General features: G+C 35.4%; 1 protein-coding gene across 2 annotated transcripts in view; it reads right to left on the bottom strand.

Moving 5' to 3' along the window:
• The window catches only part of TMEM135 (transmembrane protein 135), a 233,025-nt gene that overhangs the window by 84,247 nt on the left and 135,961 nt on the right, over positions 1-12,817 (bottom strand). For both annotated transcript variants that reach the window (XM_045293155.1, XM_004708886.2), the window contains exon 6: positions 5,600-5,646. In XM_045293155.1, coding sequence (XP_045149090.1) covers positions 5,600-5,646 — 47 coding nt within the window. The remainder of the gene's footprint in view (positions 1-5,599; positions 5,647-12,817) is intronic.

Below are 12,817 nucleotides of genomic sequence, written 5' to 3' on the forward strand. Positions count from 1 at the left end.
AAATGAGCAACTAATATTAAGGGCTAAAATAGAAGGCAAATGTTTTGAGAATGATGAGGGCAACAAATGTACATATGTGCTTGACACATGGATGAATGTATGGATTGTTATAGGAATTGTACGAGCCCCGAATAAAATAATTTGTAAAAAGAGAGAAAAAAAGTATAACATCGTCTGAAAGAGTGTTTAATGCACATAAATAAAGTGTGTCCAACGATTATGCTTAAAAAGTGGGGAAAAAAATAAATTCCCCTTTCATCAGCCATCCACTTGATGTATTTCTGTTACAGCAGCACTAGATACACACATATAAAGTTAACTTGATTCTTCGAATGTGTTTTCTTCCAATTAATAAATTAGTATATCTATACCATATCTGTATATGTTTCTGAAGCTAAGTCTTTGCTACCATGCCTATAAAACTCTTAAGTTGCTCTGTTCCGGTTTCACTAAGCAGTGTAACTCAAATATCGAACTATCTGTCTTATTAGGAATATGATGCAATAACAACTTCGTTCATGCCACTTCTCGTATAGCTTCCCTGATTATTTCCCTTTTACTTCTAAAGTAGGGTACTTTCAAGAACTAACACCTACCTCTTTGAAACTGCCATTTTGACCATTTTGCATACAGAGCTGACAAGCTCTGCCATGCTCTGGCATACTCTCCAGTCTGTCATTCTCTGAGCCAACACTCCTCCTTCAAATATGAAGGGGCTGCAGAAAGTACGGGGGAACGCCATTATCTCTTACTCCATTTCTCCTCAGATATTCTGAAGCCGCCTCTTACACTGGGGGAAACGATGAGCTTCCTGATGGTCTCCTCCTCTGTGGGCCCAAGTGTCCATACAAAGAGCAACTCCCTGACATCCAGCAGCCAGGGGAATGTTCCAAACAATCAACACAATATCTCATTTGAGGAATTGGGGAGAAATATACATACAGTGAGACAAGGTTTGATTTTCTTGGGGGGAGGGACAAAAAATTGCCTAACATGACCTTACTTTGAGGCCATTTGCCTTCTAATAGTCTCTATATAATTCTGGCTGTATGCTTTTCTAATTCACAGGACAGCATCATTTCTCACTATAGGGTAATGTTAACATGCACAATAAAGCATTTAAAAGTAATTATGGATTCCAAAAATTTGAGACTCTCTAAGCAGTAAAATGTTGCATGTAACACAACCCAACAAAATAAAAACTGAGGCAGAGGTGATTCTTAAAAGTGACAGCAAGCTCCTCATCATGGGCAAACAGTTAACAGCTTCCACAATCATTGTTTGTAATGTGTACTGAATTCCAAATTATTTTTATCTTATGTTTTTAAAGGGATAGAGTAAGTTACGATTGGGGTGTATTCAAGTGTTTAGGTTAGAATCTCCAATTTGGGCTTATACATATATCCACTAATAATATTTAATCATAAAGTGGTATTTGGGTTCAAAGTAAATACTGAATTTAATTCATAGAAGCTTATCATTTCAGGCTCCATTTTAAAGATCACCATTAAAAGACTTCCTTTTAGGATAAAGGAGGCTTACATGGAGACAATGAGAAGTCTATACCCTGAGGTTAGCAAGCAGGTCATAAGTCAAGTTTTATAATAGAAACCTGAAGTATTAATGCATTTCATTAGAAAACTTAAAAGTTCTTAACTAGCTTTACAATTCACCGAGCAGATGATATATATTAGCAACTTCTTAGAAAATGCTGTCATATAACTATACTGGAGGCATACCCAAAATGAATGCAGATCCTTTAGATACAAATGGTCCTTCTAGTCAAACATCACAGAACCTCCTCTTGTCTGTTTCTAGCAACTGCCTCCTCTTTCCCTCTATGTTACTCTTCCCTACAAGGAAGGTAAAGTTCTCTTTCCTGTAGGTAAAAGGGAAAGCAGAGGTAATTTCAAGAAAGAGGAAACATAAAGGAAAGCCATGTCCTGTTTGGTGCTATTCTTTGCTCACTTCAACCTTTCTAAATCTTTTTGTCCAATTTTCAAAGTCTTTACCAGCAACTTAGGAGCCCTGGTGGCATGGTGGTTACTTGCTGGGCTGCTAAGTCAGTAGTTCCAAACCACCAGCCACTCCTCAGGAGAAAGATGAGGCTTTCAACTCCCATGAAGAATTACAGTCTCAGAAGCACACAAGGTAATTCTACCCAGTGCAATAGGGTCACTATAGATAATAATCAGCTTGATGGCGGTGAATCTGGTTTGTGGTTACTAACAACTAGTTAAGACTAGGCTGACAGTGGGTAGCAAATGGCAAACTCTGTGCTACTTTGAAAATTCAGGGTCAGCCTAATTCTTTCCACTTCAACTTGTGTGTACATCCTGCCATGAAATCCACCTTCCACCTACCGCCAAGACATCTTTCCCTCCAGTCCTGCTCACTGTCTGCCCCAGTAGATCCCTAAGCATAATGGAATTTGGGTGGGGAAGGAAAAAGGTAAAAGAATGAAAAAAGGAATTGGAGTGAGGGGCAAGGCTCACTTAAACCACAATCCTAATCTTTGGCTCGCTGGCTTTGCGTTATTGAAAATATGCTCTTTGAGAGCTCCAACTCTGTTCTTCACTTGCCATTTCGTATCTAGTCAGAATCAGCTGGGCAACAGTTAGTTTGGTTTTGAGACTGCAGAGGAGATTAGAGCTAATAATGCCCAACATCCCTGCATCAGCTGGAACATATTAGACATATTGCAAAGGAGAAAACAATCGATGTATTTTTTTCAAAGGATGATTAGAATAAATAATATTTTATATTTGGGTACTACACTCTATATTTTATAGACTCACTTAAAGGTTAAATAACGTTTAAGGATTAGATTAGAAACAAACACCATAAAAAGTCGTTATTTTTTTAAGAGTATCTGTTCTAAATTCTCGCAGCCATAGCAGCCATCTTACAGATACAGAGGAGGAAAAAAAGCTGAAGACCACTGAATCAGCAATGGTAGAGTCAAAATCTAAAGAGAAGTTTATGATGTGTAGTAATTTCTATTATACCAAGAGACCTCTAACAAATTTATGTTTTTCATTAGATCAATGAAATTTCTGGAAAGATGAAAGTTTTGGTTGTAATTATGTTTTTAACTCAGCGTCACTTATTCAAACGTACTATGTATGCTTTTACTCAAAAATCCCAGTAATAATAGTAATATCAATATTAAACCAATATTAATAGTCAAGGGAAAAAAGAGACAAGATTCTTTCAAAGGTTTGTCACTGTTGTTGGCAATCTGTTGTGATTACCTGTGAATCTCTGATCTGCTGAGACATCCGAAATGTAACATATTTTTAATACCCAAGAGATTTAAGAACATGTGGGTCATTCACTACTTAAATCTTGGCATCCGTAAAATTAACAAACCAAATATTTTCATTTGGAAAATGAGCTAAAGTATTTAATTGTCAAGAAAAAAAATGGCGATAATTTCTTTTTTTAACATGGAAATCATATTGAAAGAAAATTCTTATGGAACTACTTAAGTTATTTCTTTTTTAAAAATATGGAGTCAATTGCATTTCCCCCCCTCAATTGCAAGTGGGTCTCATTCTCACCCCACCCTCACTGAACAGGTTGGGATAAAAACACAAGGTGACTCCTAACAAACATAACATTTTTTGGCTCATCCCCTTCTCAAAGGAAGTTACCATAAATTGAGTGGTACATACTCTATCATTAGATATTTAATTATCCAACTTTATGCAATTTGATTTCTAAAAATGAATGGAATAAATTTGCCCTCTAACACTTGTATTTATAATAAAGTTGAATTATAGGAATAGGATATTCCAGTGCAATTGGTCTTGACTTGTCAAGTGCAATGTACAGACTGTTTGCTCGTTCCAACACACGCTAGAATTCAAGCAGACATATTACATTGTTTAGTTTGGTTGCAGCACTTTATAAATAGCTTAAACATTTACCAACCCTCTGCTGTTGAGTTATTCCAACTAACTTCTGCCAAAAACACTAAGAATTTGGTGATAGTGCTTCTTTGGGGAGAAAAACAACCTCTTTCCTTAAAAAATTGAAACTATTTATCTTGGCACTTAAACCATGTATTGAGCCTTCTGGAAAGTATTTTAAAGGTGTTGTTTTCAACCCAGACTTTGTGACTGAAACAGGAAATGGTTCTGTAGCTCTTAGCACCAAAATACATATTTATAGAGTTGATTTTCTTTCTACACCAAAAATACTATGTTGATGGCAGTAGTTTCAAAATATAATTTTCTAAAGCCATGTTACAAATTGGGGATTATCAGTATATTCAACCCACCATTACATTGTAAACCTCAAAATCTTCTGATGACTAAGAAGTGCTACATGTTAATTAGATATATTGTCTGTAAGTCTCATATTAGAAGAGAATAATATACATGTCAATGAAAGCTATGTTTCTATTTTTTTATTTATGATTATATTTTCACTAGTTTATATGTTTGATCTTCATACTAAATAGAATATAAATAATAAACCATGTGAACTTTTTTTTGCAATATTGTCCTTATACTCTGTCTAAATACAATGGTGAAATTTTTGCAAAGATGAAATTATATTATAGTTCCTAACTCTTCCACCCTACCCTATGTTATTTCAATAAAGAACTACAGAGATATTATGATATATATGGAGATATGTTAACTAAGAGAGATAGATCTAACAATCTCATGACTGACTGGTATAAAATACTATACTATTTATTACCAAACCTCTGCATATCAAGTCTCCCAGATCTAGAATGTTTATTTTGTCTTGTTTATACCCCTATTGACAATCTAGATGTTGCTTTAGAAGATCAGTACTTTATAGATCTATATGATGTTTAATCACTGCCATGGAGTCAATGTCAACTCTAGCAACCCTACAGTACAGGGTAGCCCTGCCCCTGTGAGTTTCCATGACCGTAAACTATATGTGAGTGGAAATCCCTTTCTTTCTTCCTCAGAGCAGCTTTTGCTTTTGAGCTGCCAAGCTTGTGGGTCATAACCCACTGCTTAACCACCACACTACCAGCCCAGGGCTTCTAACATTAGAATAGTCAGGTAATTTTAGTTTATTTTATCAAATATGTGTTACAATGTTTGTTTGTTTTTAAATACTGACTTAAAATTTCTGGTATGGTTGAATTATTTCATTTATGTTTTTTGAAAAGATAAATATACCTACTAAACATATCTTTATTAAAAACCCATGAAAGTCTCTATCAACTTAGTGTAAATTTTAATTTTAAGGCCTTGTTACTTGGGATGTGATTTGAAGTCTGTACATATACTGAAAATTCTTATCCTACTGCTTGTAATAAGAAGATAAAAACTGAGATTTAAGAAGAAGTGGAGTGTGCCCCTAATCAAAACTCCTAATCCCGCATTGCTATGGCTATCTACTGAAGAAAATGCGTCTTCTCTCCTCCTCTTCTCTCTATGCACTAACGTGCAGTGCTTGATCTTTAACCATTCTAGAAAACAGGATGTCATTTATGGTGCACAATTATTTGGGGCAAAGATCAGTTTCCTGGTAGATTAAAAACAAACAAAACACAAATACACACTACTGCTTTTGTTATTAAAATATAAGGTATAACAGAACATACCTGAAAAAGAACATGTACATGGCAGCTGTGATGCAGAACAAAAGGACCTATAACAAGGAGAAAAGACATTACTTTCCAAACACTGACACCATCAGCAAAATTTATCAAAGCAAAATACCACTAGCAAGTCTTGTCTGAATCAATGAAAGAATGCACAAACTAGTCATACACAAATTACATTCTCCATCTTCCAAATAAACCATATCAGGTCAAAAATGAACCTACAAAAATTTTATGTGCAAAGTTATGTATTTCTTACAATACTAAACCAAATTCACTCCCATCAATTCAGTGCTGACACAGAGTGATCCAATAGAACAGGGAAAAACTGCCCATGTGAATTTCTAAGATTAACTCTTTAAGGGAGTAGAAATCCTCATCTTTCTCCCCAGGAGCTGGCTGGTGGTTTTAAACAGCTGTCCTTGAAGCTAGTGGGCTAATGTGTGACCACCATGCCAGTGGATAGGTGTAAACCTATTCCTCACATACTGACTAACTCATTATCCAACATGTCACATTTAGGACAATAGTAAATACATCTACCTTGCAACTATTTTGTGCATTAATGGCATCCACCTGGCATATAGAAATGTCAACATGCGAGGGCATGATTAATGCTGGGTGTGATCAATAAGGTCACGTGTCAACTTGGCTGAGCCATATTTCTCAGTGAATTGGCAGTGATGTAATAATGTGGTCTGTCAGTTATATGATGATGAGGCTTGCAGTTATGTAATGATGTAGCCATCCTCCATTTGTGATCTGAGGTGTTCATCCATCATTTGTGCAAAATGCTGATATCTACACCAGGACCCTGTGTTGGAACTTAATCATGTTAAGTGTATGTATTCATTTATATGCCTTCAAAAAGTTCATGCGGGCCATTACCATCAAGTTCTGCTTTTCCACAATGTTTCTGAAGTCCCCTGCACACACTTCAAAAAGTTCATGACACACAAACACGCTTCAAAAAGTTCATAACATTAAAATAATGGACATTTTCTAGAAACTTTTTGAAGGTATGTACATGAGACGGCTTCAAAAATTTTTGAGAAAATTCCATTTTAAAGGAATGACATGGGATTCAAAGAGATACAGCCAATTTTTAAACGCTTATAAAAATGCCTAAGAAAATGAGTAACCTAAGAGTAAGACAATGGCTTTTATGCAATCAAGTCAGTAAGGAAATCGTAACCCTTACTGTCTATTATATCATGATGAGCAGATTTGTTTAAAAATTAGTTTTCAACTAATTCTAATCAACAGGAAAAGCAATAGGAATAAAAATATAACCAGGCTTTGTTGAGAGCAGACTTATGGATTGTGATAAGGGTTGTATGAGCCCCTAATAAAATGATTAAAAATTTTTTTATCTAGAAGAAGGCATAAGAATACACAGCAAATCTGGGTTAAAGAATCTCCCCTCAAACACAACGTACTAATACAATATTCTAAGATATTAGATGGAAGGAATTCAGAATCTCAATCCTCATCAATGGGTTAGCTATGCCAACTAAATGAATCTCTGTAAAATTGTTTTAAATGACAAAAACAATAGCAAAAAATACATTAATATGTTAACAAGAGTGTTAACACAAGGATTGGCAATGACATCATTCACAAATGACAAATAATATAAAAGGCTGATCACAAGGAACAATGAAAATATTGCTACTTACAACTTCTACTCAACTTGAGAGAAATCTTTTGCTATTGAAGGTCAAGGTTAAAAAAATAATAACATTTTAAAAATAATTTTTTAAGAAAATAGGTCAAACTTGGCAGTTTTCTATCTCAGCCTATGGCATAATAAATATCACCTGAGCGACAGAGAAACATACTAATCTGTACCACTGTGGGAAACTAACACTGAGGGAAGGATGACAAGGACTGTATTTCTTCACTTATAACAGAGGGAATCTGGAAAGTTGGTATTCCACAGTAGGAAAGCCTCCACTTAGATAAGTTACAGGTAAATTCCAAATAAATTCTCCTGCTTTGAAAACCATTCCCACAGGCTCTCCCCTTAACAGCTATGCTGCTTCAAAGTGAGCACACGGTTGATTACATCTCCTTATAGAAGCAGACATTATCCTTTCGCTCTCTCTTCCCACCACGGCACCTTTAACGTAGATACCACCCACCCTGTGACATATGAAGCTACTGAATGTGCATGTCTTAAGCTTACCTATAGAGATGCCAAGATAGTAAACGTCTGCACTCACTTCTGCCAGATCTCCACTGCACTGTTCTGCATAGTCCATCAAGAGAAGCTGAAGTGAACATGCTACCATAAAATGTGTCTGACTCCGTTATTTTATTCTCTCTCCTATCTTTCTTATTTTCTCTGAATTCTTCCAAAAAGGATACCTGGTGGCACAGTGAGTTAAGCATAGGCTGCACAAGGTAAGCCGTTTGAAACCACCAGCAACTCCACTGCAGAAAGATGAGGCTTTCTGCAGATGCCCACAGAAGCAGCTCTAGGCTGTCGTATGCATCAGAATTGAACTGATGGCAGTGAGTTCAGTTTGGTTTTGAGTAAACAGCTGCCTTGAGCATTGTGCTCTTTTAAGAACTATCTAAATGGGATCAGAGTGACAACAGCAACTCAAAACATACGATAGGAACCTGGGGTACCCTATGTTAATGAGGTGGGAATTAATTGCAGAAGAATGAGAAAGGTTACACAACTCAAAAGTAGCCGATGTTACTGAATTGTGCATGTACAAAGGGTTGAATTGGTGTTATCACCGATATTTTTGCTGTATATTCTCAATAGTAAAATGAATTTTTTATAGAAAAGGGGAAGAGGAGTTGAGAAATACTTGGAGGAAAAACAGGAAACATAAATGCCATGCTACAATATAGATGAGCCTCAAAAGTGTTATACTAAGCAAAAGAAACCAGTTATAAGTGACAATGTTATATGATGTCATTTATATGAAAATGTCCAAAATATACAATTCTATGGGTAGAAAGTAGAGTAGTAATTGCCCGGAGCTGGGGTAAACGATGAGAGTTAATGGTAGGGGAGTAGAAGGATCCTTTTAAGGACAGCAAAAGGTTCTAAAATTAGATTGTGGTGATAGTTGTACAACTTTGGGGGTGAAATACCTAGAAATACTCTAAACAGTGAACTTTAAGGAATGTAAATTGTATACTTTACTGGATCTTAAGCTATGTAAACTATATCCTTTAGGGGGAAAAAAAAGAAACTATTAGAACCTGTTACCAAAAAGTATTGTGTGTACATGATAAAAAAACAAAAATTCAAATAGAACAAAAATATAATGAAAAGAAAGTTTTCTTCCAACCAAGGCCTTTTGTCTGAATAGAACTGTATGTGTGTGCATCCATTTTCATAGATACATGCTTCAGATGGTGTTATTATACTTCCCCTTTTAATTTTATAAATGTGCCTACCTGTGGACATGCTGAAGTTTATTTTAAAGGCTCCTATATATAAGTATTTCATGTTTCCAGCCTTTTTACCATTACAATGATGCAATAAACATTTTTCAATACTCAAATATACGCTATCATATATGCATTAACAGATGTGAGGGCAAATTCCTAGAATCAGACTCACTGCATAGGAACTCTAGTGGTGATAGGTAAGCGGTGGACTGTTATCTGCAAGATAAGAGATAAAAACCATCTACTACTTAGAAGGAACTTGAGACTGTTTACACCCATAAAGATTTACAGCCTCAGAAATCCTATACTGTATAGGGTTGCACGCGTCAGTCCATTTCAAGGCAGTGGGTGAGACTTATTGTATAAATGCACATGTATATTTTTTATTTTGATAAATACTGTCAAGTTACAGTTACTTCATTACAATGGCCATATCCCTATAACAACAAGAACTATATCAAATAGTTATCACATAGTTTTCTCCTTGGCAATCTAGAGGGTTAAAAAAAGTCGACATTATAGTTACATTCCAAGAAGCCTTAATGGCATAGTGTGTTACACAATGGGCTCCTAACTCCAAGGTAGGCAGTTCACACTCATCAGTCACTCACAGGGAGAAATATGAGCCTTTCTGCTCTGTAAAGGTGTATTCATCTCAGAAACTAACAGTTCTAATCTGTCCTGTAAGGTATCTATGAATCAGAATTGACTCAATGGCAGTTGGTTTTCGGTTTTGAGTGAGTTACACTCCTCTTACAAATGAAGCTTAGCCTCTCAGACTACATATATATATATACACACACACACACACACACGCATAGTTGGTTTAACTGCCTTTTCATACCCTTTGCCTATTTTGAATGAGTTAGGTATTTTTTAAATGATTTGTTTTCTGAAAAAAAAAAAGCTTACATGAAAATATGGAATTAAATTTCACTATTATCTAAGTTGCACCAAAAATATGAGAAGTTATGTAAAATCATATAAAGTAAATCTCATCATCTACTAAGCCAAAGAGCATTTTTAAGCCAATAGAGCAACGGTTCTCAACCTGTGGGTGGCGATCCCTTTGGGGGTCGAATGACCCTTTCACAGGAGTCACCCTAAGACCATCGGAAAACAAATAAATATTTCACAATATACAATAACATATTGTTTTGTGATTAATCACTATGCTTTAATTATGTTCAATTTGTAACAATGAAAATACATCCTACATATCAGTTATTTACAGTATGATTCATAACAGTAGCAAAATTACAGTTATGAAGTAGCAACAAAAATAATTCTATGGTTGTGGTCACCACCACATGAGGAACTGTATTAAAGAGTCGCAGCATTAGGAAGGTTGATAACCACTGCAATAAAGTATAAAAAGTATAACAAAAATAGTGAGAAAGTAAAGTTCATTCAGCTGAAAATCCATACTTTTTGGAATGCCTTTGCAGGAAGTGACAGATTTACAATGCACTGCTTCCTGCTATAGAGCTTACACACCCTTCGGGAATAGCTGAGACATTAAAAAAATAATAATAATGAAAACTGTACTGTTGCTGTCATCACTACATCATACAGAATCAGATTAAAACTATGTCTCAAAGAACTAACAAAGAAGCACAATCACAATGCATAAAAACATTAGAATCCTTAAACTAATCAGAAATATAATAAAGCAAGTATGACGCATTGCAAATAGGCCTGGATAAAGTTGTTTTTACCATTTAAACCTCAAAATGGTTAAGACACACTGGAGTCATCTTAAAAAGTCGAACAGAGACTTAAACAGATGGTGCATTTAACTACTTCCTCCCACTGAACTCTGCTGCTTTTCTATAACAAACTCAATTAAATGCTTTTTGTCTTCAATAACAGAGCCTCTGATGAATTCTTCCATATGCATCCCAACACAAGGATGCCTTTTGTTGTCTTGTCTTCTCTACTCACCAAACCCACATCTCTCCTTTTTTCATTAAACCTTTTCCATTACTCAAATAAATGTGCAAACCTCATCTTTCTTTTCTGGAATAGAAGCTATAAATTTCCTCTGGCCTCGGCTGTACTTCAATCATATTTTATCCACTCACCCATTCAACAAAAGCTGATCCTGTGTCTACAGAAAAGCTTTGTGAATGAGCAAGGACAAACAAGAGAGATTAAGTGATAAACTCCGCATTATCAGGTACTTGCATAATCTTGAAGTGAGACTTAATAGTCAGGAAGCACCATCTCTCAACCTCACTAATTCATTCTTTCAATATCTGCCCTACTGCCAGCAGGCTAGGAAAGCTACTAATATACTTGAGTCCTATCACCCTCTGGAGGCTCAGTATGGTGGAATTACAGGCATATTCACAAAAAACCATTACAATATGCTAGGATAGTATTTACATATCTCCCAATACCAAAACATCTCACCTGACACATTTGCCTAAATCACCTTAATTACTCAATGTACTCTGGCAATGCTTTTTCAATTCTGTGGACACCTTTCAAGGAGCCCTGGTGATATAGTGGGCTACCCACTGAGCTGCTAGCCACAAGGTCTGTGACTGCAAACAACTCTTCACTCTACAAGAGGAAGAGAGGGCTTTTTTGTTTCCATATGGGTTTAAAAGCCTGGAATCCCAAAAGGGCTATTCTACTGTGTCCCAGCAGAGAGTGAGTGAGTGAGTGAGTGAGTGAGTATACCTTTTGATAAGTCTCTACTGGGAGTTAAGACACAAAGTCCCAGAGAGTAGAATCTTCAAGCAATTCTACATATGGGTAGATTCCTGGCAGATTTTATACAAGGGCTATTGAAATACTGTTAGTTTCTATTTATAGCAGCCATCTTTCAAAAATCTAAATATTACTCCCATTAAGAAATGCTTTTACAGGCTGAACTTTAGACTCTACTAAACATCTTGTCCTGTTCTGAAAAGACTCTTGTTTGCTTCTTGGGGAGACAACCTTTAATAGATAAATATGTGTTATCTCAATTTGCTATATATTTTCAAGCTGAAATATGCACAATCATTATCATAATAATTACTTGTTTTAGATAATGTATAATCTCAAGCAGGGCTATTCTCAAGTTAAATAATCATGCATTGCATTGTCATTTTAAAAATCTGTCTATATTCAAGTGATTTATCATAATGTACTGTCCAGTTCCTTTCTTTTTGATAAGCAGTTTTACTGAATTTTTAAAATCTACATATTCTCACAAAGAAATATAGGAACAATACAAACACTTTGTGGGGAATATAGGGCCACAAATACCAGACAAGGCCTAGGAAAGAAGTCGAGTCTCAAGATTAAGGCTGTACATTTGAGCTCATCACTTACATTCTTAAGCTTTAACCCTTTCGTATGAATAAAGAGGTTGCATTAATCTCTACAAGTCTTCAGAACTCCAAAATTTTGTGACTTCATGAGTCAATTTTCCAACATACATCAAATTATTAAAGTAAATGTCAATAGTATATAGTGAAACAAATCCAAAAGTTGATATATGAAGAGGCTTCAAAAAGTTTGTGGAAATTTCCTGTTATCTTTTCATTGCCTTTTCCCCATGAACTTCTTGTCCTTTTATGGTAAGAATTAAAATTTTACCTTATCTTCCACAAAATTTAAAATATTTAAAGTATATCATTCTCAAAAAATCAATACTCAGTAATGAATACAATCTAGATTTTACATTCCATACTACAACAACATTTTAATTCTGCTGGCAGATTTGTTTGGTTTATTTTTAAACATTTTATTATGGGCTCATACAACTGTTATGGCAATCCATACACTCATTAATTGTGTAAAGCG

The sequence above is a fragment of the Echinops telfairi genome, unplaced genomic scaffold (assembly GCF_000313985.2).
Source record: "Echinops telfairi isolate 266 unplaced genomic scaffold, ASM31398v2 ScPeMD7_1713;HRSCAF=2227, whole genome shotgun sequence".
Lineage (NCBI taxonomy): Eukaryota > Metazoa > Chordata > Mammalia > Afrosoricida > Tenrecidae > Echinops > Echinops telfairi.